Source organism: Myotis brandtii, unplaced genomic scaffold (assembly GCF_000412655.1).
Source record: "Myotis brandtii unplaced genomic scaffold, ASM41265v1 scaffold43, whole genome shotgun sequence".
Classification (NCBI taxonomy): domain Eukaryota; kingdom Metazoa; phylum Chordata; class Mammalia; order Chiroptera; family Vespertilionidae; genus Myotis; species Myotis brandtii.
Genome location: NW_005366455.1, coordinates 5417819 through 5442438, shown reverse-complemented (window position 1 = coordinate 5442438; position 24620 = coordinate 5417819). Strand labels below are relative to the sequence as shown.

The following is a 24620-nucleotide window of genomic DNA, read 5'->3' as shown; positions in this document are numbered from 1 at the left end:
GTTGTTTTTTCACTTGTTTGTTTGGTGTGGGTTTATTGTTTGTTTGTTTTTTTAGTTTAATTTCTGTACCTGAAGATTCTGGGGCTGCTTTATTGCTCAAGGTAAGGAAATGCGATGCCCGGGGCCCATTCTGGCTTCCTTCTTTTTATTTCCTGCCTCAGCAAATCAGGTTAAATGCTAAGGCTTAGATTTCATTGGTTATTGGTTTGTTTGTTTGTTTGTTTGTTTGTTTGTTTGTTTGTTTGTTTGTTTGTTTGTTTGTTTGTTTGTTTGTTTGTTTGTTTGTTTGTTTGTTTGTTTGTTTGTTTGTTTGTTTGTTTGTTTGTTTGTTTGTTTGTTTGTTTGTTTGTTTGTTTGTTTGTTTGTTTGTTTGTTTGTTTGTTTGTTTGTTTGTTTGTTTGTTTGTTTGTTTGTTTGTTTGTTTGTTTGTTTGAGAACCTTTGCTCTTGGGAAATTGAGGGCAGTATCTCCTCACTTTCATAGTCTGGTATTCGGGATTCTGGCTTGGAGAGACTAGTGCTTTTCCTCTGTGTCATGGTGTCTTCGTTTGCATGAGATAACAGGGGACTGCTTTGTATGCATGTGAGGAAGATAAATATATTTGAACTAATGCATTAGTGAAATAAATTAGTAAAGGAAAGATTAGTAAAGGAAAAATGACACAAACTGAAGACATAGAGTCAGCGTTTTCTGAAATACTCAAAGTGAGAGCAGAGTCACCACGGGTATAAAATTTAGATTGTGAATCGTAATCATAACCCCTGCTGACTGGATCTTGGCAGAACAGAGACAGTATTGCATTCTGGGAAATTTCACTGAATAAAAAAAGAAGAGCTAAAAAAAATACTTCTGAAGGGATAAGCAAATAAAGAAACAGGAAGAAGCATGTGAAAAGATTTCACGGAAAGACGTCATAGCCTTTTCCTGGGTCCATGTTTCTGACACTCAGACAAGATCCTCCTGCCTACCCAGTCCTCGGCCACAGTGGTGGGGTGTTTTGGGGAGCCCGTGGGCAGTTCCATCATGAGGCCAGACCCTCTGGGTGAGCCGTGGGCTGCATTTTACCTATGCCGGTCCATACAGCGACTCCAACTTGACAAGCAGTTCTCTTGTAAATAATAAGCAAGCCTCTTCAGAACTAAGAGCATATTGAAACTTCTGTGAACAGCTAAGCTCAATGTTTTCCCATGGAGATGCAATGGTCTGGATGACAAAAACAGCACACTTGGGGAACTGCCCCCAAAAGAAAAGGTCGGAAGAAAAGAGAGCAGTTGAGTGATTGATGTGTGTGTACAGCGGCTCTGTGTTCATCAGCTTCCACTAACTTCAATGAAATACCCTCCCCTCTAGTACTTAGGCTCAAAACGCTCTGGGTTTAACAGGTTTTCCTGAGCAATCAAAGACACCTCAGATGGTGCCGCTCAAATGGAAAAGGGAAGGATAAGACACTCCCTTAGGGATCAGCTTTCTGTGATTCCGGCAGGAAGTACTCTGTGATAAAAACACGTCAAGAAATATGTAAACATGCAAATAGGTACGAGGATAGGGTGTTTACGCTGTCTCCCTCATTCAGACAGAAGTTCCTGGGTAATTTCAGGAACACAGTTGTCAGTTGCCTAGGGCGTGTCCGCCCCCTCCTCAGGAGGAATGTGAATACTGCCCATTACATTGGCAATGTGTTGGGACACTCTTGTGGTTGATGGCAGGGAGAGAGATTTTTCTGTTTCTACAGTGGATGGACCGAGCAAATAAGTCATCCTGCTACTTCCCCCCGAAAACTCGATAATGGATTGAGGGGTGTCCATGATTTTCTATGAAGGAAAATTTAATATTACATTTTAGTCTCTTAAGTGGAGAAAACAAGCACCAAGTTTCTCTGTGAATTTAAAGCGAATTGAGTTCTCAAGCCTTATCCTCCTACCTTTCTAACTAAAGACAAAACTGGCCTGGTTCTAGTGCTGTTTTCCATAACAGAGAACTCTCCTTGCCACTGTTTTATTTAAAATCCAACCCTAAATCACAACCCAATTTACCTGCTGTCCTTTATCCACATAAAGAATACTCACAGCCAGCAAAGCAGCCTGAATAAAAGGCTCTCCAGAGAAATAAGCCCAACCCCTTACAGAAGAATTCTTCCCAGCTGTTCTTTCAAAATAAACTTCTAAATCTATTTCAAACTAAGGAGTTCCTAATATTTCCCACATATTATCAACAGCTGCAAATCCAAGCTATTAAAGAGACAAGTGTATTCAAATGTGGTCCTTACCATCTGTCTAAAGCTGGCTGACAAGGGTTATATATTCACAAGCAATGCTTTTGTGTATGGATTCAATAAGAACTCCTTTCCACAAAGGCAATATGTGGAGAAATTGATGTCTCAAGGCCTCTGAAGTGGCATCGGAACGTCAGTCAAGCATTAAGAAGTTCGTCATCCGAGTGTCCAATGGCATCTGGGTTTGAAAGCGGATCCATGTCTGCAAATAGGTTGAACCAGGCTGACATGCCTTGGTTACCATGGTTTGGAGCTATTAAAAAAACACACACATGTTAACGAGTCTCAGGTTTTTGAAATCACATTATTGTACCACTTTCATTATTTTAAAGTAGATGCTCCTTTTGAATAAAAAAAAAAATTTAAGGCAACTGATAAGAATAAACTATCAATTACATCTCCTTAAGGATAGTTTTGACAAACTAATGCAGATACCTGTACTTGGCTGAGGCTCTTATGTCTAAGTGATTGCATGCTGCTCTGAGAAAAGGCCTGATTAAAAGTGCAAAGGCAGCAGCAGTCAAGTCTTCTGTGGTAAGTTTGCACGGTGACAGACGATTGTTAGAATTAGTGGGGTGATCACATGGTAAGGTATAAAAATGTCAAATCACTATACTGTACACCTGAAACTAATATTACCAACTATGCTTAAATTAAAAATTTAATTAAAAATTTGCACACAAAAAAAAGAATACCTGAATTTAATCACTTGGAGCCCTTGCTAAAATTGAAATAAGAAGCATTCCAGTAAAAACAAAAAACAGTAGAACAGATGGACTATATCCTATTAAAAAGCCCACATCCAAACATTTTTGAGTCAAGTCTTCTGTGGTAAGTTTGCACGGTGACAGACGATTGCTAGAATTAGTGGGGTGATCACATGGTAAGGTATAAAAATGTCAAATCACTATACTGTACACCTGAAACTAATATTACCAACTATGCTTAAATTAAAAATTTAATTAAAAATTTGCACACAAAAAAAAGAATACCTGAATTTAATCACTTGGAGCCCTTGCTAAAATTGAAATAAGAAGCATTCCAGTAAAAACAAAAAACAGTAGAACAGATGGACTATATCCTATTAAAAAGCCCACATCCAAACATTTTTGAAAAGCTGTGTAACTGTTTCAGATGAAATAGGTTAGAGACAAGTGACATGGCAAACGAATACAATCCATGACCCTGGACTTGCTCTGCCAGAGAGGGAAGTGCTACAAAGGACATTACTGGGCCAACTCACCAAACTGGAACACAAACATGGCAGATTATAGAAAAGTATTATCTTAAGATGAAGTTTCCCAAAGTTTATCATCATACTTTGTTCGTGCAAAACAATATACCTGTTCTTAGGAAACACAAATTGAAGTATTTACAGGTAAATGGTCATGATGTATGTAACTTATCCTCAATTGGTTCAGAAATAAATAACACAGAGAGGCCTCCATAAAGAAAGTGGGGTAAAACACTAACAATAGGAGAATCTGAGTAATGGGTATACACGTGTTCTTTGTGGTATTTTCATTTATGCAACGTTTCTATACATTTGAAATTCTCTCAGATGAAAAAAGCTTTAAGAAATCAACATCAGTGCCTAAGATTAATATGTATCTAAAATTCTGCAAGACAGAATGTGTCTGTTTTCTATGTATACCCATATGGTAATTATAACATGGACACGCTCTGCAGACACCAATATCTCAGTACGCAATATGTTAGCAATTACTATGTACCAGGCCCTATGCTAATGAGCGCCTTATTTGTCAACAGGCATCCTGTAATCAAAGAGCATCTTCTGTTCCCAGTGGTATTATCCACCATCAACAAACCTTCACACCAAAAAGAAAAGATTACAGAACTTATTTTACCATGGCAAGATCACAAATTTCTATCCAGTTATTTCTACGGTGAGTGGTATTCAGGTACAGCTTTCATTATAATTTATAAAGTATTATTTTATTAATTTATATTTATAAAATATTTTTCTGGATACATTTTCTAAATTTATCTGAATTCAACTAATTAATAATATGATAGCAAAGACCATAAATACATAGCTTACCTTTTGTTGATTTCTTTGGACTCTGTGAAGGCACTGGCTGACTATCAGTGTGTGAGAGAGGAGGTTCGAATCCCCCTCTGGAGGCCCAGCCTGGGGGGAGGGAAGGAAAGAATCATCCATTGCTAATCAAATAGGAAGTAGCATCCGAAAAACAAGAAAAGGTAAAAATATCTAATAAGTCCTCCAGTCTTCATACCAGGGTAAGATTCTACAGTATAAGAGGCATAAAACACTTAGAATTTATCTGCAATTATGTATTTTATTCAAATAATATGTTTAGTCCCAGCTAGATTTAGATTAGACTGCCTTACATTTTTCAAAGTGCTTTTGAAATACGGTCACGTGCTACATAAGACACTTTGGCCACTGACAGAGACCCCATATACCACAGTGGTCCCATCTACACTAATAAAAGACAAAGATGGTAATTTACCGTACCTTCACTATGCCCACCAGCCAATCAGAGCAACTATATGCAAATTAACCCAACCAAGATGGCAGTTAATTTGCATATACCGGCTGGGAGAGAAGACTGAAGACAACGTGGAAGTGAAGTGCTACAGAAGGGAGCAAAGTAGAGGTGGCGGAGACAGGAATGGAGCCAAGGTGGCGGAGGCGGGAGGGAAACCAGCAGGGCAGCGGAGCAGGAGGGAAAGCAGGAGCGGGAGGGAAACCAGCCGGGCGGCAGAGCAGGAGCCAAGCCCACCTCATTGGGTTTCCCTCCCTTCCCTGCTTTGCTCCAGCCGCAGGAAGCCCTATTCTTGCAGGAATCTTCCTGCAACAGGCCTCTAGTAACATTATAATGGAGCTGAAAGATTCATATTGTCTGCTGCTTGGAGAGAGAACTGGAGGATGCGTGGAGGATGGACGAGGGTTTGGGAGATCTGTGAGGAGGATTGTAGCACAAACCCAGGAAGCCAAATGAGGCTCTAAGGGGCGCTGGTAGCAGAGGCAGAGAGGACCGTGGGAAACTTGAGACATGTTTCAGAAAGAGAACAGACGGGACTTAGCAACCAATAGGAAGTGGGGAGCAAAGTGACCCCAAGGTGCTGGGTTGGACACAGGATGGAGGAACCGCGGGAGTAGAGAGAGTTCTCCACATATAAACAAAGCAGGCGACCCTTTCCTCAGGAAAACAGCCCGCCCCCAGCTCTCTGCTGCGGTCCCCATGCCTCAGGCTTGCCCACAAGGCTGCCACAGAGCCAGCCTCCAGAGCTGGGAACCCACAGACAGCACCTGCCTGCCCTTGGCCAGGGTGGCTTAGCAGGTCAAGAGTTTCAGACAAGACCCTGGCTTTCCATGTGGAGAAGATACCCGGGAACATCAGAGAAGAAAGGGGGCGCTTGTGGAGGGGCAGGAAAGCAGCCCTGTTTCGCTCTTGTGCACAGACTCCAGGGGTGGGGTATGTGTTACTTTTCCAGCTGACTGGTGTGACTGCAGATTTTACCTCGTAGTACTGAAGTCAACGAAAATCAGTCTTATCGACTTTAGCATCCACATGCACAATGGTTTGTTCCACAAAGATAAATAAGTCATGGGTGTCCAAATGTGGCCGAGACACTCACTGTTGAAGGCTCCAGCAGCATGAAGGCCAAGGTCAAAGAGCTGGGAAGGAAGGAATCGTTGGGAATGAGCAAGGGGCTCGGACCCCACGGGAGGCTCCTGGAACGTGAGGCTCCCAAAGGCAGTCTGGCATTCTTGAGTAAATTCACTAGAACTTGAAGAAGCAGGACTTAGGAGGTTGTTCAGAAATGAGAATTCCTTCTCAAAATCATCTTCCAGTGAATCTCCAGGTAAATCTTTTGCAACTGTCGAGTGACAATAAAAACAAAATGGCTTTTTGCTCTGTTCTTTTTGAGGGAATGAGAGAAGGATGTAGGGCAAGCCAAATTTGTTTCATTGCTCTCATATTTTATTAACATAATTTTAATAAACTGATAGAAAGCATATATGAAAATTATTTCTAATTAGATCAAAATGACCACATTTCACAATGAAGATATAACAGTTATGCATATCTACATGTAAAATAATTAACCAACCACCTATGTAAGACAGACTACAGGAGATGCAAGGAGAAATACAGATTAATAATAGGAGACTTTAATATATCACTCAGTAGAAAATAGTCCAAGAGGAGAAAAGATCTAAACAGCATAATCAATAAAGGTAGTTGTTTTGAATATATATAAACCCTAGTAGAAAATATACCTTCTTCTCAAGGACACACTGAAATTCACAAAAATTAATTATACTAAGGTACAAAAATCAGTGACTTTCATAAAGTAGAAATATTACAAACAACATGCTCTGATTACAGTGCAATAAAATAAAATCATTTAAAAAATCAAACCAAAAAACTAAAAGGCTCTTCCACCTGTAAATTTTAATACGTTCTATTAACTCTTGGTTCCAAGTGGAATGGAATTTCTGAAAAATAATGATAAAGAAGACATTTTATATTACAGGGTGGGGCAAAAGTAGGTCTATAGTTGTTCATGTGGAAAATAATACAATAATTAATAAATAAGAATAAAACTTTGTTTTACATACTCACAACTGTAAACCTACTTTTGCCATACCCTGAATAATCCATGGGATACTTAAATAGCAATTAACAGAGGAAAAATCCTGACCCTAAAAACCTTTATTAAATAAAAAAGAAAAAGAGGGGCTTCCAGCATGATAGTGAGGAGGCCTATGGACCTGCACACCAGCTTTTAAATAACTGGTGGAAATTATTTTTTAAATAACTATTTAAAATTCTCTAGAAATGGTTCCAAAAGCACACATCAAATGAAGAAAAATTTATTCAAAAAACCAATTAAAATTCAGAACGAATGAGAGACTGGCTCATGGGTCCACACTCCGTCACCGAGCCATGCTGGCTGGGCAGCATATTAACTATTAATTAACAATTAATACTTGACAGTGGCTAAGAGAGTATATCTTAAATGTTCTTACCCCCAAAATAAATATGGTAACTATGAGAGCTGATAGATGTGTTGCCTAATCTTGTTATGATAATAATTGTGTGACATCTATATAATCATCACAGTATACACCTTAAACTTACACAGTATTACAACTCAAAAAGCTAGAAAAAAATAAAGCTAACTCAAAAGTATTTGTACGCAAGAGATTTGTAAAGTGACTTAAGGGGAGAGGCTTTCAGACTGGGTGAATAAGGTGAAGGGATGGAGAAGTACAAATTGGTTACAAAACAGGCCCGAGATGTAAAGGACAGCATAGGGCAGGGGTCCTCAAACTACGGCCCGCGGGCCACATGCAAATACAAATATTGTATTTGTTCCCGTTTTGTTTTTTTTACTTCAAAATAAGATATGTGCAGTGTGCATAGGAATTTGTTCATAGTTTTTTTTTTTAAACTATCGTCCGGCCCTCCAACGGTCTGAGGGACAGTGAACTGGCCCCCTGTTTAAAAAGTTTGAGGACCCCTGGCATAGGGAGTAAAGTCAATAATACATAGTGAAAAATATCGCGCTACCTATGTATGTATAGTCGATAATATCTTGCTTTATTTGTCAGTTTTTTTAAAAAAATGTGACAAACTGTTTTGACATTTAAAATGTGATCGTTTCACATTTTAATGAATTTACCATCTTACCTGATTCACTTCTCAAGTTCACTTCCTCATCTGACAAAACTAACCTAAAGTGAAAACCAAAAAATGTAAAGATTTTGGTTAAAATACATTTGGAACTCATATTCCACAGTTTTACATTGTGTGTGTGTGTGTGTGTGTGTGTGTGTGTGTGTGTTGTTTCGTTTTCAATTTTAAACTGGTTGTCCGGTAGATCTCTTAAAATCGGTCTCAGACAAACCCTGTTTCTCTATATCCACACAGACTGTGAACATAACCTTTCACCCCTTATTCGTTCCATAAACATTTACTGAGAATGAACAAAGCGCCGGGCACATGTTCAGCACTGCAGGCACTATGCTAGTGCTATATTATAGGAAACATCTGTCACCAAAGCCATTGAGTATAAAGTTTAGCTTTCAAGCATTGGAGGGTTTTTACTCAACAACACTTAAGAACTAAAGAGAGGGGACGAAAACCTGTAGAAAAAATGGAGAACTCCAATTTGAACAACAAAGTGATGGTTGCAAAATAACACATTTGCCTAAAACATTGTCAATTAATGCTAACTTTGAATATTTATATCATCTATCTGGTGTAAAAATAAAAAACTGAGACAAAGATGCCCAGCCTGTGTGATTCGGTTGAGCATCGTCCCATGAACCAAGAGGTAACTGGTTTGATTCCTGGTCAGGGCACATACAAGAATCAACCAATGAATGCATGAATAAGTGGGACAACAAATTGATGTTTCTCTCTCTCTGTACCTCTCTCTCTCAAGTCAATTTTAAAAAGAAGAAAAGTATGAAACAAAGAAATTGCACAAAGATTTAGTCATTATTTCTGGAATATAGCCTGTTTTTAATACGTTTTTACGGTTATTTAAAATGCAATACGGTATTTAATTGCAAGTATCAAAATAAGCCTACAGAGCAAATACATTCTTATGACTTAGAAGGAAATTTCCCGTCTACATACATGGCTTTTTAAGCAACTTGGTTGGGAGAGAAAGTGAGGTGCTTTGGGATCTGTTAACTCAAAAAGGAGGCTCTCATAAGCTGAAGATACTACATGAGGAGATTTGGAATGAAAATTTCATGAAATGTGATAATAGAAAAAATTTACTAAGTTAATATATCTAAATATGTATGATTTAACATATGATTTTAAGTGTCAATGCAGAAGTAAAGTTTAATTTATAACTATACATTTGATTATTTAATCTACATCCTAATATGTTTATAAATTCAAGTTAGCCAGAAAATTTGTTTCCCCACAGAGAAAAGAGGGAAATGCTTATATTACAGATCCCCTTCCCCTCAACAGAAAATGGTTGATAATGTTTGGGCCTTATTTCTGGGTTCCCCATTATACTCAGTGTAATCTGGTTAAAATGTGAAGTGAGGGGCAGCTCTGAAAGGAAAACAAAGAGAAGGTATAATGGCAGGGAGATGGGCAACCCAAGGGTGTGCACAGCCCGGCCTCCCATGTCCAGGGATCCAGGCCCAGGCCCAGCTGTGGGTTTTGAGGATTTATTTTCTTTTTTTTCTTTATTGATTGAGGTATTACATACGTGTCCTTATCCTCCCATGCCCCCCCCCCACTCATGCCCTCACCCCCCTGTTGTCTGTGTCCATTGGTTAGGCTTATATGCACTTGTATAGGCATACAAGTCCTTTGGTTGATCTCTCCCCCTTACCCCCACCCTCCCCTACCTTCCCTCTGAGGTTTGATGGTCTGATTGATGCTTCTCTGTCTCTGGATCTGTTTTTGTTCATCAGTTTATGTTGTTCATTATATTCCACAAATGAGTGAGATCATGTGATATTTATCTTTCTCTGACTGGCTTACTTCGCTTAGCATAATGCTCTCCAGTTCCATCCATGCTGTTGCAAATGGTAAGAATTCCTTCTCTCTCTCTTTTTTTTTTTTACCGCAGCGTTGAGGATTGATTTTCAGTAGCTTCTGTCCTCGGAGCTGCTGGCACCTGTCCCTGCCTTTTGTAAGCTGCCCCTTCTGGGAGTCACTAGGTGGACACTCTTATTCAAGGCTCAGTCTCCTCCTAAACTATAGAATTTGAAGTTATCAGCCCAATCTGTTCGTACTCCTATCTTTGACTTTGCCCACCATGTTAAAAGTGAGAGGAAAAAATAAGGCTTCGAAACAAATTTTTAATGTTCATTGGAAGAATGACGTAGAAATAAGTATTCGGTGAGCCAGAGAAGAAACGACTCCAAGCACACAGGGTGTCCAGGGCTTGCACGATACCATGTGTAACTTTTGACTGCTTACCTGCTGAGGTTCTCAGTGAGTGGACTGTTTTCTACTTGTTCTTCTTTGTGGTCTCCCTCAAGCTTGCTCGAAGTGTCTTGCAGTTGCTAAGGATAAGAAATTCCACGTTAAGTAGGTGAAAAGAGTTTGTTCCTCTTGTTGTGCAAAGAAAATGAGGATAAACATTCTAAAGAACGACATAAAATAGAACAGAAAACAAAAACACGAATTCAGAGGTATCAGACTGCAATATGCTATGTCAGAACACGACTTACAAAACCCAGACCAAGCCCCAGGAATATACAGTTGCAAAATGTGAATCCATCACAGATACCATATCTAGCTTGAACAGACCTACCAACAACATTTTCAAGCTCCACTGAAAATAAGGTAGGAGGGTAAATTCGAAGGCACTGAACCCTAGCCTACCAAGGTGATTACCACAGAGTGGTAAGCCAGCTGCAGAGAGGGAGGACAGGAAGATATGCAAATCTCAAAAGTATGCTAATCATAGGCCAAGGGTACCTTTTATCTGTAGGCGTCACAGAAAGAGCTGGTCTAATGCAGTAGTCTTGTCAGCCGCAATCACACATATATAATGACCCAACTGGCATAAGTTTTCTATCATGAATCACATCTAAGATATGAGTGTGAAAATAAAGCAAGAAATGTGTTCTTTAACCTATAAAACTGTCAGATAGGTACTCTGGTCATTTTGTGAACCATCCTCTTAAGTTTTTACTTTCCATACTCTCTTATCTCTTTTGCATTTTATTTTTCTTTTCACATTCTACCTCTTTTTATTACCTCCTACTATTATATTGAGCCAACCAGCAATATTCCCAAGTATTTTTTTTTATGTTGCTGATACATTTGGAATCAGGGAAGTGCATAAAAATGACTGGCTGAAGGAGTGTAAAAAATGTTTGCCAATGTCTTGTAAATTTGAAATTAGGCTTAGCAAAAAATAATTTCAATGTTATTACCCAAATGAAGTGTAACATATCTAACAAATGAACATGGAAAGAAATGTACCTTGAGGGCCACAAAGTCATATGGATGTAAGCCAATGTAGGCCCCGTAGATTTGGGACATCGTTCGAGCTGTTTTCTCCCAGAATCCCAGCAGTGTTCTCTGCAGAAAAAGAAAAGGTGACGCTAGAGTGCTGCTTCCTCTCCATGATTTGTTTAGATGCCATTTCCCTCCCTAGTGTAGTAGGTGAATAGTTGCCGGATAAAGGGCAGAAACTGAAATCCATTTCCAGGTTTGGGGAACCAGAAAGCACAGTACATAGTAATTCTGCATAAGAATTGGCTCTGTTTCTGTGTGTGTGTGTGTGTGTGTGTGTGTGTGTGTGTGTGTGTGTGTGTGCGCGCGCGCGCGTGCTAGCTGAATACAGCGCTGGAATGTACATTAGAGCCAGCAGACAGTAAGTACAGCCAAGAGCATGAAACTGGAGGATTAGAACACCTTCGGAGGAATCCAAAAGAAATGACAAAAGCACAAAGACCCCCTATTTGTATTAGGGGTATGTGTAGATTTTTATGAGAAATCTTAGAGGAAGATAATATGTACCACTAAATTTGGCCTTTCATTTAGGGTTCAAGAAAGACTTGCTCCAAAAATGTGTCCTCAAGGCAACACCACCAATAGACCAATTTCCTCTGCTGCTTTAAGGTTCCTGTTCAGAGTGAGGGGGGTGAATGGAGAGAATAAAGGAGAACTGAACTAGCAGCTACTGTGTTTCAGGCATTATGCTACACACTGTCAAACACTTTTATTTTCCAGTGCATCCTTTTTTTGGTTCTTGAATCCAACAGTGCTGAAGTGAATTAGGTAGAGTCCCTAGAAGCAGCAGTGAATGTCCATTTCCTTTCGTTTATTATTCTTTTTTATGTAAATGCAGTTTATGCTCTTATTTTGCCATTTACAAATACATGTTAAAATCAGTAACTGCTACTTATTAATACCTGTCTTATTCACTGTATGCTATTTGTGTGTGATTTGGGTTAGTCATATAAGCACAAGCAGAGACTTTTGAGGTTACAGTGATGTGGATGGCAACCCTGGAAGGATAAAAAGAACACACAACCTAGAATTAGAGAACATAGATTTTTAAGCCCAAAATTTCCATTCCCTTTCATACTCATAAGTTGCACTTTCCTCGTCCATACAATGACAGGAAATTAAAAAAATTGGAGGGTCACAGCATCTTTGCTCCCAATGAAATTATATGTAGAAGTTCAAAGTGGAGGAGCTGAAACCCTGCCTTCTCAGCGTTCCCCGCGCCCCTCGCCCCTACCCAGGACCGGCTCCAGGCCTCTCTTTCTCTCCTAGGACACCCAAGAGAATCATGTGCAGCTACTGAGTAGGCGATCCCTAACCAAGGTCTTTTTCGGTCCGGGATTCTATGATTTTCTGACTGCCACAACCTCCACGAGTCAATTTTAGCAAATCAAAGGAATCTGATAATTATGTATTCCGTTACGTCCTTTGGACAACTTTTAAAAAGGAATCTCACCACTCATCTTTACTGCAAGGGCATGCTGGCCATGGGGTGGGTACCTGGTAGGTAGCGAGTGAGTGGGAGAGCATGTTGCAGCGACTGGCTCCAAGCAGATCCACTTTCTGACAAACATCCATCTTCAACTTGTCAAAAGAAGCTTTGCTGCTTCTCACTTGGATCTGAACCTGGAACCACAAAAATGTTCACTATGATCACTGATAATGCAGATTATAAATGTTCCATAAAGTTTCATGACACATATTTTCAGACACATGGAAGTTGGAGGGTCACAGCATCTTTGCTCCCAATGAAATTATATGTAGAAGTTCAAAGTGGAGGAGCTGAAACCCTGCCTTCTCAGCGTTCCCCGCGCCCCTCGCCCCTACCCAGGACCGGCTCCAGGCCTCTCTTTCTCTCCTAGGACACCCAAGAGAATCATGTGCAGCTACTGAGTAGGCGATCCCTAACCAAGGTCTTTTTCGGTCCGGGATTCTATGATTTTCTGACTGCCACAACCTCCACGAGTCAATTTTAGCAAATCAAAGGAATCTGATAATTATGTATTCCGTTACGTCCTTTGGACAACTTTTAAAAAGGAATCTCACCACTCATCTTTACTGCAAGGGCATGCTGGCCATGGGGTGGGTACCTGGTAGGTAGCGAGTGAGTGGGAGAGCATGTTGCAGCGACTGGCTCCAAGCAGATCCACTTTCTGACAAACATCCATCTTCAACTTGTCAAAAGAAGCTTTGCTGCTTCTCACTTGGATCTGAACCTGGAACCACAAAAAATGTTCACTATGATCACTGATAATGCAGATTATAAATGTTCCATAAAGTTTCATGACACATATTTTCAGACACATGGAAGTATAATAAAGAAAACGAATTCATTTTCCCCATATTATTATTTCATGATTAGTGGTCAAGGTTTTGGCTATTTTTAGTAATTATATGAGATTCTTTCCAGACGTCTTTATGCTGAGAAAGTATGCAATGATAGATGGAAAGTACATAGTTAAGAAGAAAAAACAGATTCCAAATAAAAAGTAACATCTAAAATTAATGATGGGTAATATTCAGGTAAGAGTAGAAGAATAAATGGAAAGGGGACATAAAGTATTGAGAAGCATTAATAATAGTGCTAAGTCATGAAGATATATTTATACATTTAAATACATTCCTATTCTATTTTTATACATAAATTGAGTCATATGTCACCAAGTAGCGTGAATACTCAACTTTTAAATATACGCACTCATTCAACAAATATGTATAAGGCAGCTATTATGTGCCATGCTCTGTGCTGGCACTGGGATATTGTGGTGAACAAAACAGAGTTCATCCTCACCATCCCTGAGTGTGAAGCACAGGAAAAAAAGAATAAATAGTGACGATAATCTCAAACTGTGAAGATAACAGACAAATGCACAGAAATGGTGACTGCTTTTTAAAAATATTTTTTTTCATTGATTTCAGAGAGGAAGGGAGAGAGGGAGGGAGGGAGGGAGGGAGAGAGAGAGAGAGAGAGAGAGAGAGAGAATATCATTGATTGGCTGTCTCCTGCACGCCCCCCACTGGGGAGCAAGCCTGCAACCTGGGCATGTGCCCTTGACTGGAATCAAACCCGGGATCCTTCAGTCCACAGGCTGACGATCTATCCACTGAGCCACACCAGCCAGGGCTGGGTGACTACTTTTGATAAGATAACCAGGGAAGCCCTTGGTGGGCTTGTGCATGATGTTTGAACTGGGACACAAAGGTGGTGAGCGGGCCATGCCAAGACCCGGAGGCGGGCATTCCGGGCCCAGGGACAAGAGTCCTGGGCGTGGGAGGTGGGTGAGGACCTTACGTTTGCCGAACAGGAAGGAACAGAGTAGAACGTACTCCTTGCTGGAGCATAAAAAGTAAGTTCAAGATGTGGCCGCAGAGGGTCCAAGGATCAGACTGTGCAGGGCTACTGGGGTCCAGATAAGAGGTTTGGATTGTATTCTTTTGTTTGTTTATTTATTTAAATTGAGGTGAAAGTCACATAACATAACACCTAACCATTTAAAAATTTACAGTTAACTGACATTAATGCATTCACAGTGTTGTGCAACCCCTGCCTTGGACTGTATTCTAATTGTCAAGTATTATAAAGGGAACAGAATTACAGGTTGCCGTGGCCTGAGGCCATGTGTCCACCTACTTCCCAGATCTGTTGGGAGTAATCAGTGAGGCAAACCACTTGTAACTGCTGGTCTAGAATCAAGGCTTCAGCAACAGTGAATACGATTTTTACTATAGGTACTCCAAATATTTATGAAATGAAAGAGTGAATGAATTTTATTAATCGTGTACGGTAAATTTAGGCAATGCAATTTATAATAAGGAGTGTATTCAGAAAAACATATGTCTATACATAGGTAGTTGCTTTAAAAGTTTGTGGTCAAACTACGTATTGTGGCAGAATGAAAAATGTGATCACTTTTCTTATAATTCATAATCATTTTACCTGAATTTTTACGTATATATTTTTCCTCATTAATAAACTATTTCCCTCCTGCAAAAAAAGAAAGAAAAAAGCCCCAAAGTCCAGGTAAGCAATGTTTAAAGGGTGGTTAGATCTATTATGAGGGAGATAAAGAAATTAATAGACAAGATCCACGGGTGGGGGATGCCAATCAAAGGGTAAAACAAAAAGTGTGGCAACCTTTTGTACTTCCAACGAAGATCTCCAAGCAACCAGGAATTTATAACATACCATTTTGTCAAAAGTAGTCTGATCTTATGAAGTGATTCAGTAGAAGTTAAACAGGTTTGTGTACCAGGAAAAGAAGGGTGTGTTTTCATACTTTTCTGAACTTTTCCATTTGCTTTAAGGTGTCTGGGTCCAGCTCCTGGGACACGTCCTTCATCCACAGCAGAGCCCCTCTGTACTCCGTGCGTGCCTGCTCCATGCGATTAATTGTCGTCAAGGTATCGGATACCGCCCTTTGACTGAATGTTGCTACTTCTTGCTTAAGACGAGACAGGGGCGTATACAGGGCCAATCTAATGGCAAAGGGGTAAAAATCAGAGGGTTGTGCACGCCATAAGCCAAACAAAGCAAAAACAAAGGTTTATAACAACCATAAAGCGTAGTTGCTGTCCAGATGAGTCTGTACATAGTAAATTATTAAGACGCCTAAAGGGCTTTAGAAAGCAAATAAGGATCACATAGCCAACTTGGAATTGTTAATAACGATGTGTCCATATCTTTCTCTTTTCTTATTTTAGAAAACATATCATTTTTTGCAACATGTTGGATGTTAATCCACATAGAAATAACCTCTCAAGTACATTTGCCATTTCTAAAAGAGTTCATGGGTAAAAGAGACCCTGTATTTATAAAGAATTATCTTATAAACAAAAAACCTTTTAATTGACAAATTTAGGGAAAACCTGGGTGTGGAAAAGCGGATAAATACTAGAAGAACAAATGAGGATCGGGTTCTTAGCAGCTGAGGGTGAGGACAAAGAAACAAGGACTTAAGAAGCATCAGTGCAACCCGGCTCCTCTGGTCTGCTTTTGACATTAGATAAAGTGTCGCACTGTATTGAGTGTCTCTTTGTCACATCCTTAAGGATGAACTTGGTCACTGATGTGGTGTTTCAGAATAAAACCGCTTAAGTTACATATGGTCATTGCAGGTCTGAGAAGGCCTGATTTTATTTTCTTTGGAAAGTGCAAAGATTTTGGCTGTCTTTAGTAACTGTTGGAGATTCTTTGCAGCACATATTTTAAGATAAAAAACTGCAAGATGATAAATGCAAAGTATATAATTAAGAAGAAAAAATTTCCTCTGCTTAAAAAGTTTGAATGTATTCATAGATAGTATAGTACCCAAAAAAGTGAAAAATATATACCTATATCTATTTAAATTTTAGCTATGCGATGCCTCTGTTACATTAAACCCCTTAAGAAATTTAAATACAGGCCTCAAGTCAATTTCTAGGAATTAAACAACTGAGAATGTCAATTTTTAAATAATTATTTAAAATACTAAATAAATAAGAGTTAGGTCTCAAAACAATTACATACTGCAATATATTTCTCTTTTAGCCCTCGATTGGAATGATCAGTAACCTTTTCAACATGCACATTTAGGCACATACATCAAACTGTCACAGTGACTACAGATTTAAGGATGATGCAAAACCAGGTAACCTTTGCTTGGCTGAGGAACAGAGTGCCTTGCCCGTGGCATCCATCAGTTTGCCAGCTTGCGTTGCATCTCGTTCTGCTTGAAACTTTAAAAAGAGCCCTAGTTCATTTTCTTCCTCTGATACAACTAGGGAAAAAATTACAGTATAGTTAATTGTTTCATTTTTATCATCTGTTTAAAACACACACATCACTAAAATTCTCACAGAACTAATGATCTATGCATAAGAATTACTTGGGGAAGAAGAAGACATTTTTAAGATGCAACTCCTGGGCTCCATTTCCAGAGATTCTGCTTTTTTTTTTTTTTGAGAGAGAGAGAGAGAGAGAGAGAGGAAGGGAGAAAGGAGAAGGGAGAGGGAGAGAGAAAATCGATAGGCTGCCTCCTGTATGTGCCCCGATTGGGGATCAAATGCGCAACTTGGGTATGAGGCCCAACCAGGAATTGAACCGGCAACCTTTTGGTGCATGGGACAACACTCAATCAACTGAGCCCACCGGCCAGGGCCAGATGGTTTGATGCAGTGACTCCATGGAACTTGTTTTGGGAAAGATCGGTCTTTAGTAAAACATAAAAATAAAAATGACAAAATAAAACCACAAATGATGCATTTTCAAATGTGCAGATATGCATTTTAGGATTTGACCATTTTTTATTACAAAAGCAACTTAGTAGAGGGGTGGGGATGCAGACTTAACTGGAGTGAGTGCAGAGAAAGTGGAAAGACAGGAATTAAGACTGTGCATACAGACAATATGTCCAAATTTTCTGTTAAGGAGCAGAGGAATGGCATGGTAACTGCACGGGCAACTGGTGGGGGGTGTCAAGAGAGAGAGTTTTTAAGTGATGGAAGCAAATCCACTTAAGACTCTGAGCAGGAAAACCGAGCTCAGCAAAATGAATGTGTTGGAGAACTCTGGGACTTTGAGAACAGGTCCCCGTAAATATTTCTATGTCATCATAAGAAACTGTTCCTAAAAACAGTTCAAGAAACTATTTTTACATTAAACATTTCATTCAGATAAGGGTTTCCATTACATTGGGATTACAGGATACATGTCTATGATTTCATACCATTGAGTCTTAGCTGGTACTTCTCAACTATCTTCAGAAGTTCAGTGCATGTCTCTTGAATGGAGTGAAAAACCTTGGAGACATAAATGTTATTAGCACAGTTTAGAGAACCATAAACAAACACAAAATATCTGTTATAAGCACTTCAAAAGCGGAACATTTTCTTGTACGTCTTATGTCTATTTTCCTGGACTGGGATGTACTTGAGTTTGGGTTTTGTTTCTGATGTAGAAAGCACATTGAGACTTCCCTCATGATGTTTGGGGAAGAAATGGTGATCAATACATGGGAGCTAATAGAAATTTCAAACTGTGGAGTTTGCCCTCCCCTCAGCTCCAAAATGGCAAATCCAATGAAAACCGCATCCAGCATTGCCAACCACAGATCAGGGAGTATAGATAACCTTAGAAAACGTTAACTCGGACCCTGGCTCTTTTCCAATATTGGTCTAAGCAAGAGAGGTCAGTGAATTTACTATAAATATTAATAATGTATTATAACATTAAAAATAAATTACCTGTAAATTATTTTTGTTTAGAATTTTCCGTGTAATGCCTTTATTACTACTGTGGCTAACAGCTCACAGAAAAGTTTACCTCCAGTTTAGCATCCAGTTCTGCGTCAGATGCCACCACGTGCTCATCCTCCTTTTTCCCTGTGGCTTTGATGAGGACCTGTTTAGTTTTCCAGTATTTCTTTTGCATTCTGCTGACTACTGACTGGTTATCTTCTGCTCTAGGATGCCCAAAGGAATCCATGGAGTGACTACAAGGAACAAACTAAAAGTAAAGGTATTTCTTTATTTAATTTGTCTTTATTGTTGAAAGTATTACAAGTGTCCCTCATTTCCCCCCGTGACACCCTCCACCCTGCTCCTGCCCTAAAATTAAAGGTCTTTTAAAAATATTTTCAATAATACATACTTGTTAGCCAACTGTTAATCTAATTAAAAAACTTTAAAAAAAGATGCTAAATAGAATATTAACGTTAACAGCTAAACATGCTAATGTTGGCTTTGTATGAGCTAAATAATTATAACTTGCACAAGGAACAGGCAAAAAGATTAATGATACGTAATTCCAGTTAGGTGAAAAAAGTAATAAAACTGTTATGATTTTGCAGTAATGGCTGGAAATAGTTCTATTTTATCTGACCAATTTTCTATTTGTTGACATTTATCAGTTTCTAATATTTGTAATAATACTGCAAAATGAATTTGTACACACATCTTTGCATATCACTATCATTTCCTTAGGAAAACACCCTTTAGTTATAACTATGTCAGAAGAATACACATTTTGTTTAAAATTTTTTTTTATTGATTTCAGATAGGAAGGGGAAGGGATAGAGAGAGAGAAACGTCAATGATGAGAGAGAATCATCCATGGGCTGCCTCCTGCACCCCCCTATTGGGGATTGAGCCCTGACTGGGAATTGAACTGTGACCCCCTGCTCCATAGGTAGATGCTCAACCCCTGAGTTACATCAGCCAGGCAGAGAATTTATATTTAATAAATATTCTCAGATATGCAAAGATTCAAACACATACTCTTCTTTAAAAATCACTCAAAGAGCCCTAACCTGTTTTGCTCAGTGGTTAGAGTGTCAACCCACGGACTGAAGGGTCATGGGTTTGATTCTGGTCTCTCTCTCTCCCCACACCCTTCCACTCTCACTAAAAAAAAAAAAAAAAAAAAAAAAAAAAAAATCAGTGGAAAAAAATATCCTCTGGTGAGGATTAACAAACAAATAAAAAATCACTCAAAGAAATACTTTAGTATCCAAAAATAAATATCTTAGGTACAAGGGACATCTCTTATAACAAGAGATAGAGATGGAAATTGTAACCTGTAAGATTAAAAATGAATGTTGAAGTGATTGTTCTGAACATGGTTAACATGACTATATAAGGAAAGGCACATGTGAAAAAGTGTTCCTTAAGGAGAAGTAAGTAAAGAAATAATAATAGTTTTTAAAGCCCAAATTATTCTGATAAATGGTGGGAAGTAGGACAAAGGGAGGTACTAAAGTATGTGACTCATTATTTCCAAGGGAATCAATTGATACTAATGTATTCTTAATGTTGGTAAGGAAATAGAGGTTCACTTTCTTTTTTTAAAAAGTAATTACTAATTAAATAAAAATAGGATTCATTTATAAATTACTAATTTATAAATTACTAGGGGCAAAACAAGAAAAACTAGCAAAAGCAGGGTGGGAAAAACAGGAATAAGACAACATAAAAACAGTACAAACTAAGATGACAAAATAAGAACAATTACACTATTTAGTATGATAAATGCAAACTTCCTCTTAAAGTCAAAGAACCTTAAATCATAGAAAACAAAATACTATATCCAACTGTATGCTATTTGGGATCCACCTAAAACAGCAAACAGTATGATGTTGTTCTAATGCATTAGACAGCATTAGACAGAGCAAGCAGCATTATCATAGTCTTGAGGGAAAACTTGCAGTTCCTCTTTCCCCTCCAATTTCTCTCGCTTTTGGTTGCCTTCGACTTGCTCTTGATTAGTTCCCCCACCCAAGATTGTTATTAGCGTGAGGATCAGTCCAATTGCATGACAAACTACTGATCTCTTCCTAAGTGGACTGCAGGCTTAGGCCCAATCAATGAAGAGAACAAAATCTAGGGAGGATCAGAAGAGAATATCTATTCCCTCCCTCGACTTCATGCGGATGGAACTCAGGCAGTACTCTCCTGGCCTCTTTCCACTCCCTCACTATCTCCTTGGTGGGAAGAAAGAGTCACTTATCTGACTGGATTTGAGAGCAATAAACTAGTCTTCCTTTTCCTCTCTGGAAGCTATCCTACCTGCAGAGCGAAGGCAGTCCCTGCAAGGGGAGGACGTTAGCTGGTGGGTAAATTTGCAAACAGTGACATTTGCATATTTGTGTTTTTTTGACTGAGGGCAATGCTATCTATATACGCTTGCCACTGGGGATAGGTTGAGCAGAAAACCAAACCTTGCTGGTTTGATATATCAGATGATAGAGGTTGTGGTTTTGACCTTGGTCAGGGCACATACAGGAATCAACCAATAAATGCATAAATAAGTGGCACAACAAAGCGATTATCTCTCTTCTCTTCTCTTCTCTTCTCTTCTCTTCTCTTCTCTTCTCTTCTCTTCTCTTCTCTTCTCTTCTCTTCTCTTCTCTTCTCTTCTCTTCTCTTCTCTTCTCTTCTCTTCTCTTCTCTTCTCTTCTCTTCTCTTCTCTTCTCTTCTCTTCTCTTCTCTTCTCTTCTCTTCTCTTCTCTTCTCTTCTCTTCTCTTCTCTTCTCCTCTCAAAAAAAAAAAAAAAAAAGTCTGGGATCAAACTGTCCCTCCTTTGAAATAAACTTTATTTTCCCCTTTAAATATTTTAGAGAGCTACTGTCCCCTCAAATATTTTCAGCCATAATTTCTTCTTTTTATCTGAGTCTATTAGGTATTATTCTTTATATGTCTTAATGGCTCATTTTATATGTGTCTCTGTGCTATATTTTTTAATAGATTCCTCAGTACAATCTTCCAATTTATGAATTCTCTTTTCAACTCTGCTCAGTCTAGAGTTGATCCCAGCTTTTGAGTTGTTTTTTTTTTAATTCAGTGACTTTCTTTTAAAAAAATCTAAGATATCTAAGTGATTCTTCTTCATATTCTCCTAATTTCTTATCCTTTTAAATGGCTTTTATTCCATAATTTTTCTCTTTGTACCCTAAGTGTATAGAATTTTTAGACTTTCCATAAAATTATTTTCATTTGTAGTGAATTATTGTTTCAAATTTTGATTTTGTTGGCTAAATTTTGCAGGCTCATTATGAGTACAGATTAATTTTTTCCTTTTTCTTCTCTGTGGTTATTCCTCCTTATCTAGTGGTTATGAAGTCTTCTCTACTTCACTTTCGGCGGGTTCCACAGTGTATTACACTGATATGTTAGGGGCCCTGGTACAGCGATATCTGAACTACTGCTTCTGTAATCAGCGAGTTGAAGGAACGTTGCATGGGGAACATCTCATTTCCACTAGCCTGCAGGGACTGAACACCCAGGTGCCAGGGCCCACTCTTCCAGTGAGAGCTCAGCCCACCCGCTGTAGCACCGCTCACCACTTTGTCTTTCTGTTTTGTTTCTGGTGCGTGTTTATCTTATTATCTAGCCAACGCACATATTTTGGGGTTTGTTTTTTGAATGACTATTATGAGTTTGGAGCAAACCTTACAATGTTATCTAAATAGAAATTTTCTTTATTTCTAAAAAGAGTACTGTTTGTTTTTTTACTTGAACGCAGTCATCACATAGAAGACTTTCATTTTTGTCCTTTATAATAGCTAAATTTTTAGCTATCTCGTGGCTTTAGAGTACAAATCTTTTGCTTGTTTGTTTGTTTGTTTGTTTGTTTTTGTTAATCCTTACCCGAGGATATTTTTCCATTGATTTTTAGGGAGAGTGGAAGAGAGAGGGAAAGACAGAGAGAAACATCCATGTGAGAGAAACACATTGATTGGTTGCCTCCTGCTCGTGCCCTGACCAGGGCCCAGGCCCGGGAGGAGCCTGCAACCAAGGCACGTGCCCTTGACCAGAATCGAACCCGGGACCCTTTGATCCTCAGGCCAATGCTCTATCCATTGAGCCAAACCGGCTAGGGCTAGAGTACAAATCTTAAAACAAATCAATATTCACTTTAGCAGCAGTTCTGTACTCACTTTACTTATAATATCCCATTACTGTGACAACACTGAAAAGCAAGCAAAACAGACTGAAGGTAATGTGCAAACTGAAGCACCGAAATCCCCTTGAGCAATATCATCTGTGAAGACTTTTGACTAAATATAACATTACTGTTTAATGCAATTAGGAAAATGCACTAGACAGGTTTGCTGTTTAATATTAATGCAGTATTCCTGATTACTCTGGCTCCCAAGCCATGAATTTTCTCATAAACACAATCAGCATTTCCTCAGAATCAGAGTTTGTTAATGATTCAACTTTGGGGTGGGGGGTGGAGGGAAATTGTCGTATAACAATTATAATTGTTAAAGATGTTTACTTGATTGTCGGGACAGTTATATCTTTTTTATTTTGTCTTTTAATATTTTATTTATTATTACTATGCAACACTAGCACGCCTTTATTCAAAGATGAGAGTCACTCATTCATTTATTGTTAAATATATATTAAGTACTTACACTTTTATGTAGCAACTTTACTTATCTGAAAATTGACTAGAATTAGTAAGTTCATAAAAAGTCTGAGACATTAAAGTAGTTATTACACAGACTATGTATTAAATCACATATATGTTACTTATAAGAAAGCTCCTATTCTCCTCTCCTGCCAACAATATCACACCTAATTAATAACAGAAATAGGATTAGAATTCAGGTGTGCTGGCTACCATGAGTGAAATATTGAAGAAAAGCAGAGATTTTAATAGCAGGAGGCAAGGAAATGTCATTCCAAATATTGGCTAAAGAAGAGAAAGGTAGATTGATGATTGTAGAGATCTCTAAACTCTAACAGATAATAAAGGTTTTGAAGCCAATAAAGGTTTTGTTTTATATTTTTTAAATTTATTTCAAAGAGAGGAAGGAGAAGGAAAGAGATAGAAAGATTGTTGAGAAACATCAATGAAGAGAGAGAATTATTGTCTGTCTCCTGCACACCCCTTATTAGGGATCCAGCCCACAACCCAGGTATGTGACTGGGAATCCAGTCCTTGACCTGGTGCATGGCATGACGTTCAACCAACTGATTCATAGGGGTTGGGCCCAGTGGAGGTTTGTGAGTAGCAGAAAGACTAAACAGAAAGTTCAGAGCAATCTTCCCGTATTCTAGACATGATCTAGTAAGAGACTGACCAAGCCTGGCCCAGGCCCTGGGGTTGGGGGCTCGATCCCCAGTGGGGGGCCTGCAGGAGACAGCCAATCAATAATTCTCTCTCTTCATTGATGTTTCTATCTCTCTCTCCCTCTCCCTTCCTCTCTGAAATCAATAAAAATATATTTAAAAAACAAACAAAATAAAAGTCTGTCACACCTCATCTGTTGTTAGAGAATATTAATTTTATTGTTTTATAATAAATATTTGTAGTAAAAATGTGGCTTCCTAGTTTTCCCACCAGGCTGTTGGCAGTTTTTGCACTTTGGACTGGCTGATCTGTAAGCCCTCATCTATCTCTAAAATTATAATGATTTGTCCAACAACTATAATTAGTTGTAATTAAAAGTCTTCCATATAACTGTTTCAATGGCTAGATGTACAGTAATTTTGCACTATTAAACAGATACAGACATTTCAAAGAATACTCGGTATGTTAGGCACAGACAACCATTATCAAACGATTAAAAATTTGTCACATAACAATATGTACATACCATTAGATGACTATTTTGCCCACAAATGTATAATTAAGTCCTACTAAAGGATGAGGCACCGGTGGCTACCATAAATATTCATGTGAAGATGATTAAAGTAATATCATCTTACAGTACGTTGCCTAACTCAGAACTAAATAAATCAATACATAAATATTTAGAGAAAACCAAAAACCACGGGTAAACGTTTTCTTCCCAAGAAGCGATTTCACAGTGACCTACAGTTCATAATAGCTTTTTTGCTCTGTGCCTCAAGATCATCT

General features: G+C 38.6%; 1 protein-coding gene across 2 annotated transcripts; it reads right to left on the bottom strand.

Annotated features, from left to right (window-relative positions):
* Positions 1 to 385: 385 nt before the first annotated feature.
* On the bottom strand, positions 386 to 24608 carry ICA1L (islet cell autoantigen 1,69kDa-like). 2 transcript variants are annotated; one of them, XM_014546117.1, is made up of 12 exons: positions 24358 to 24608; positions 18575 to 18757; positions 17979 to 18051; positions 16907 to 17030; positions 15552 to 15750; positions 13365 to 13490; positions 11245 to 11343; positions 10231 to 10316; positions 7963 to 8006; positions 5900 to 6142; positions 4335 to 4424; positions 386 to 2525 (listed from the first exon to the last, which is right to left on the bottom strand). In XM_014546117.1, exons 1-12 carry the CDS (start codon positions 24358 to 24360, stop codon positions 2410 to 2412), a joined length of 1386 nt encoding a protein of 461 aa, XP_014401603.1. In that variant the 5' UTR covers positions 24361 to 24608; the 3' UTR covers positions 386 to 2409. The 2 variants fall into 2 exon arrangements, with proteins under 2 accessions (XP_014401603.1, XP_005874320.1); XM_005874258.2 differs by lacking the exon at positions 24358 to 24608 and having other exon boundaries at positions 18575 to 18770.
* Positions 24609 to 24620: the final 12 nt, after the last annotated feature.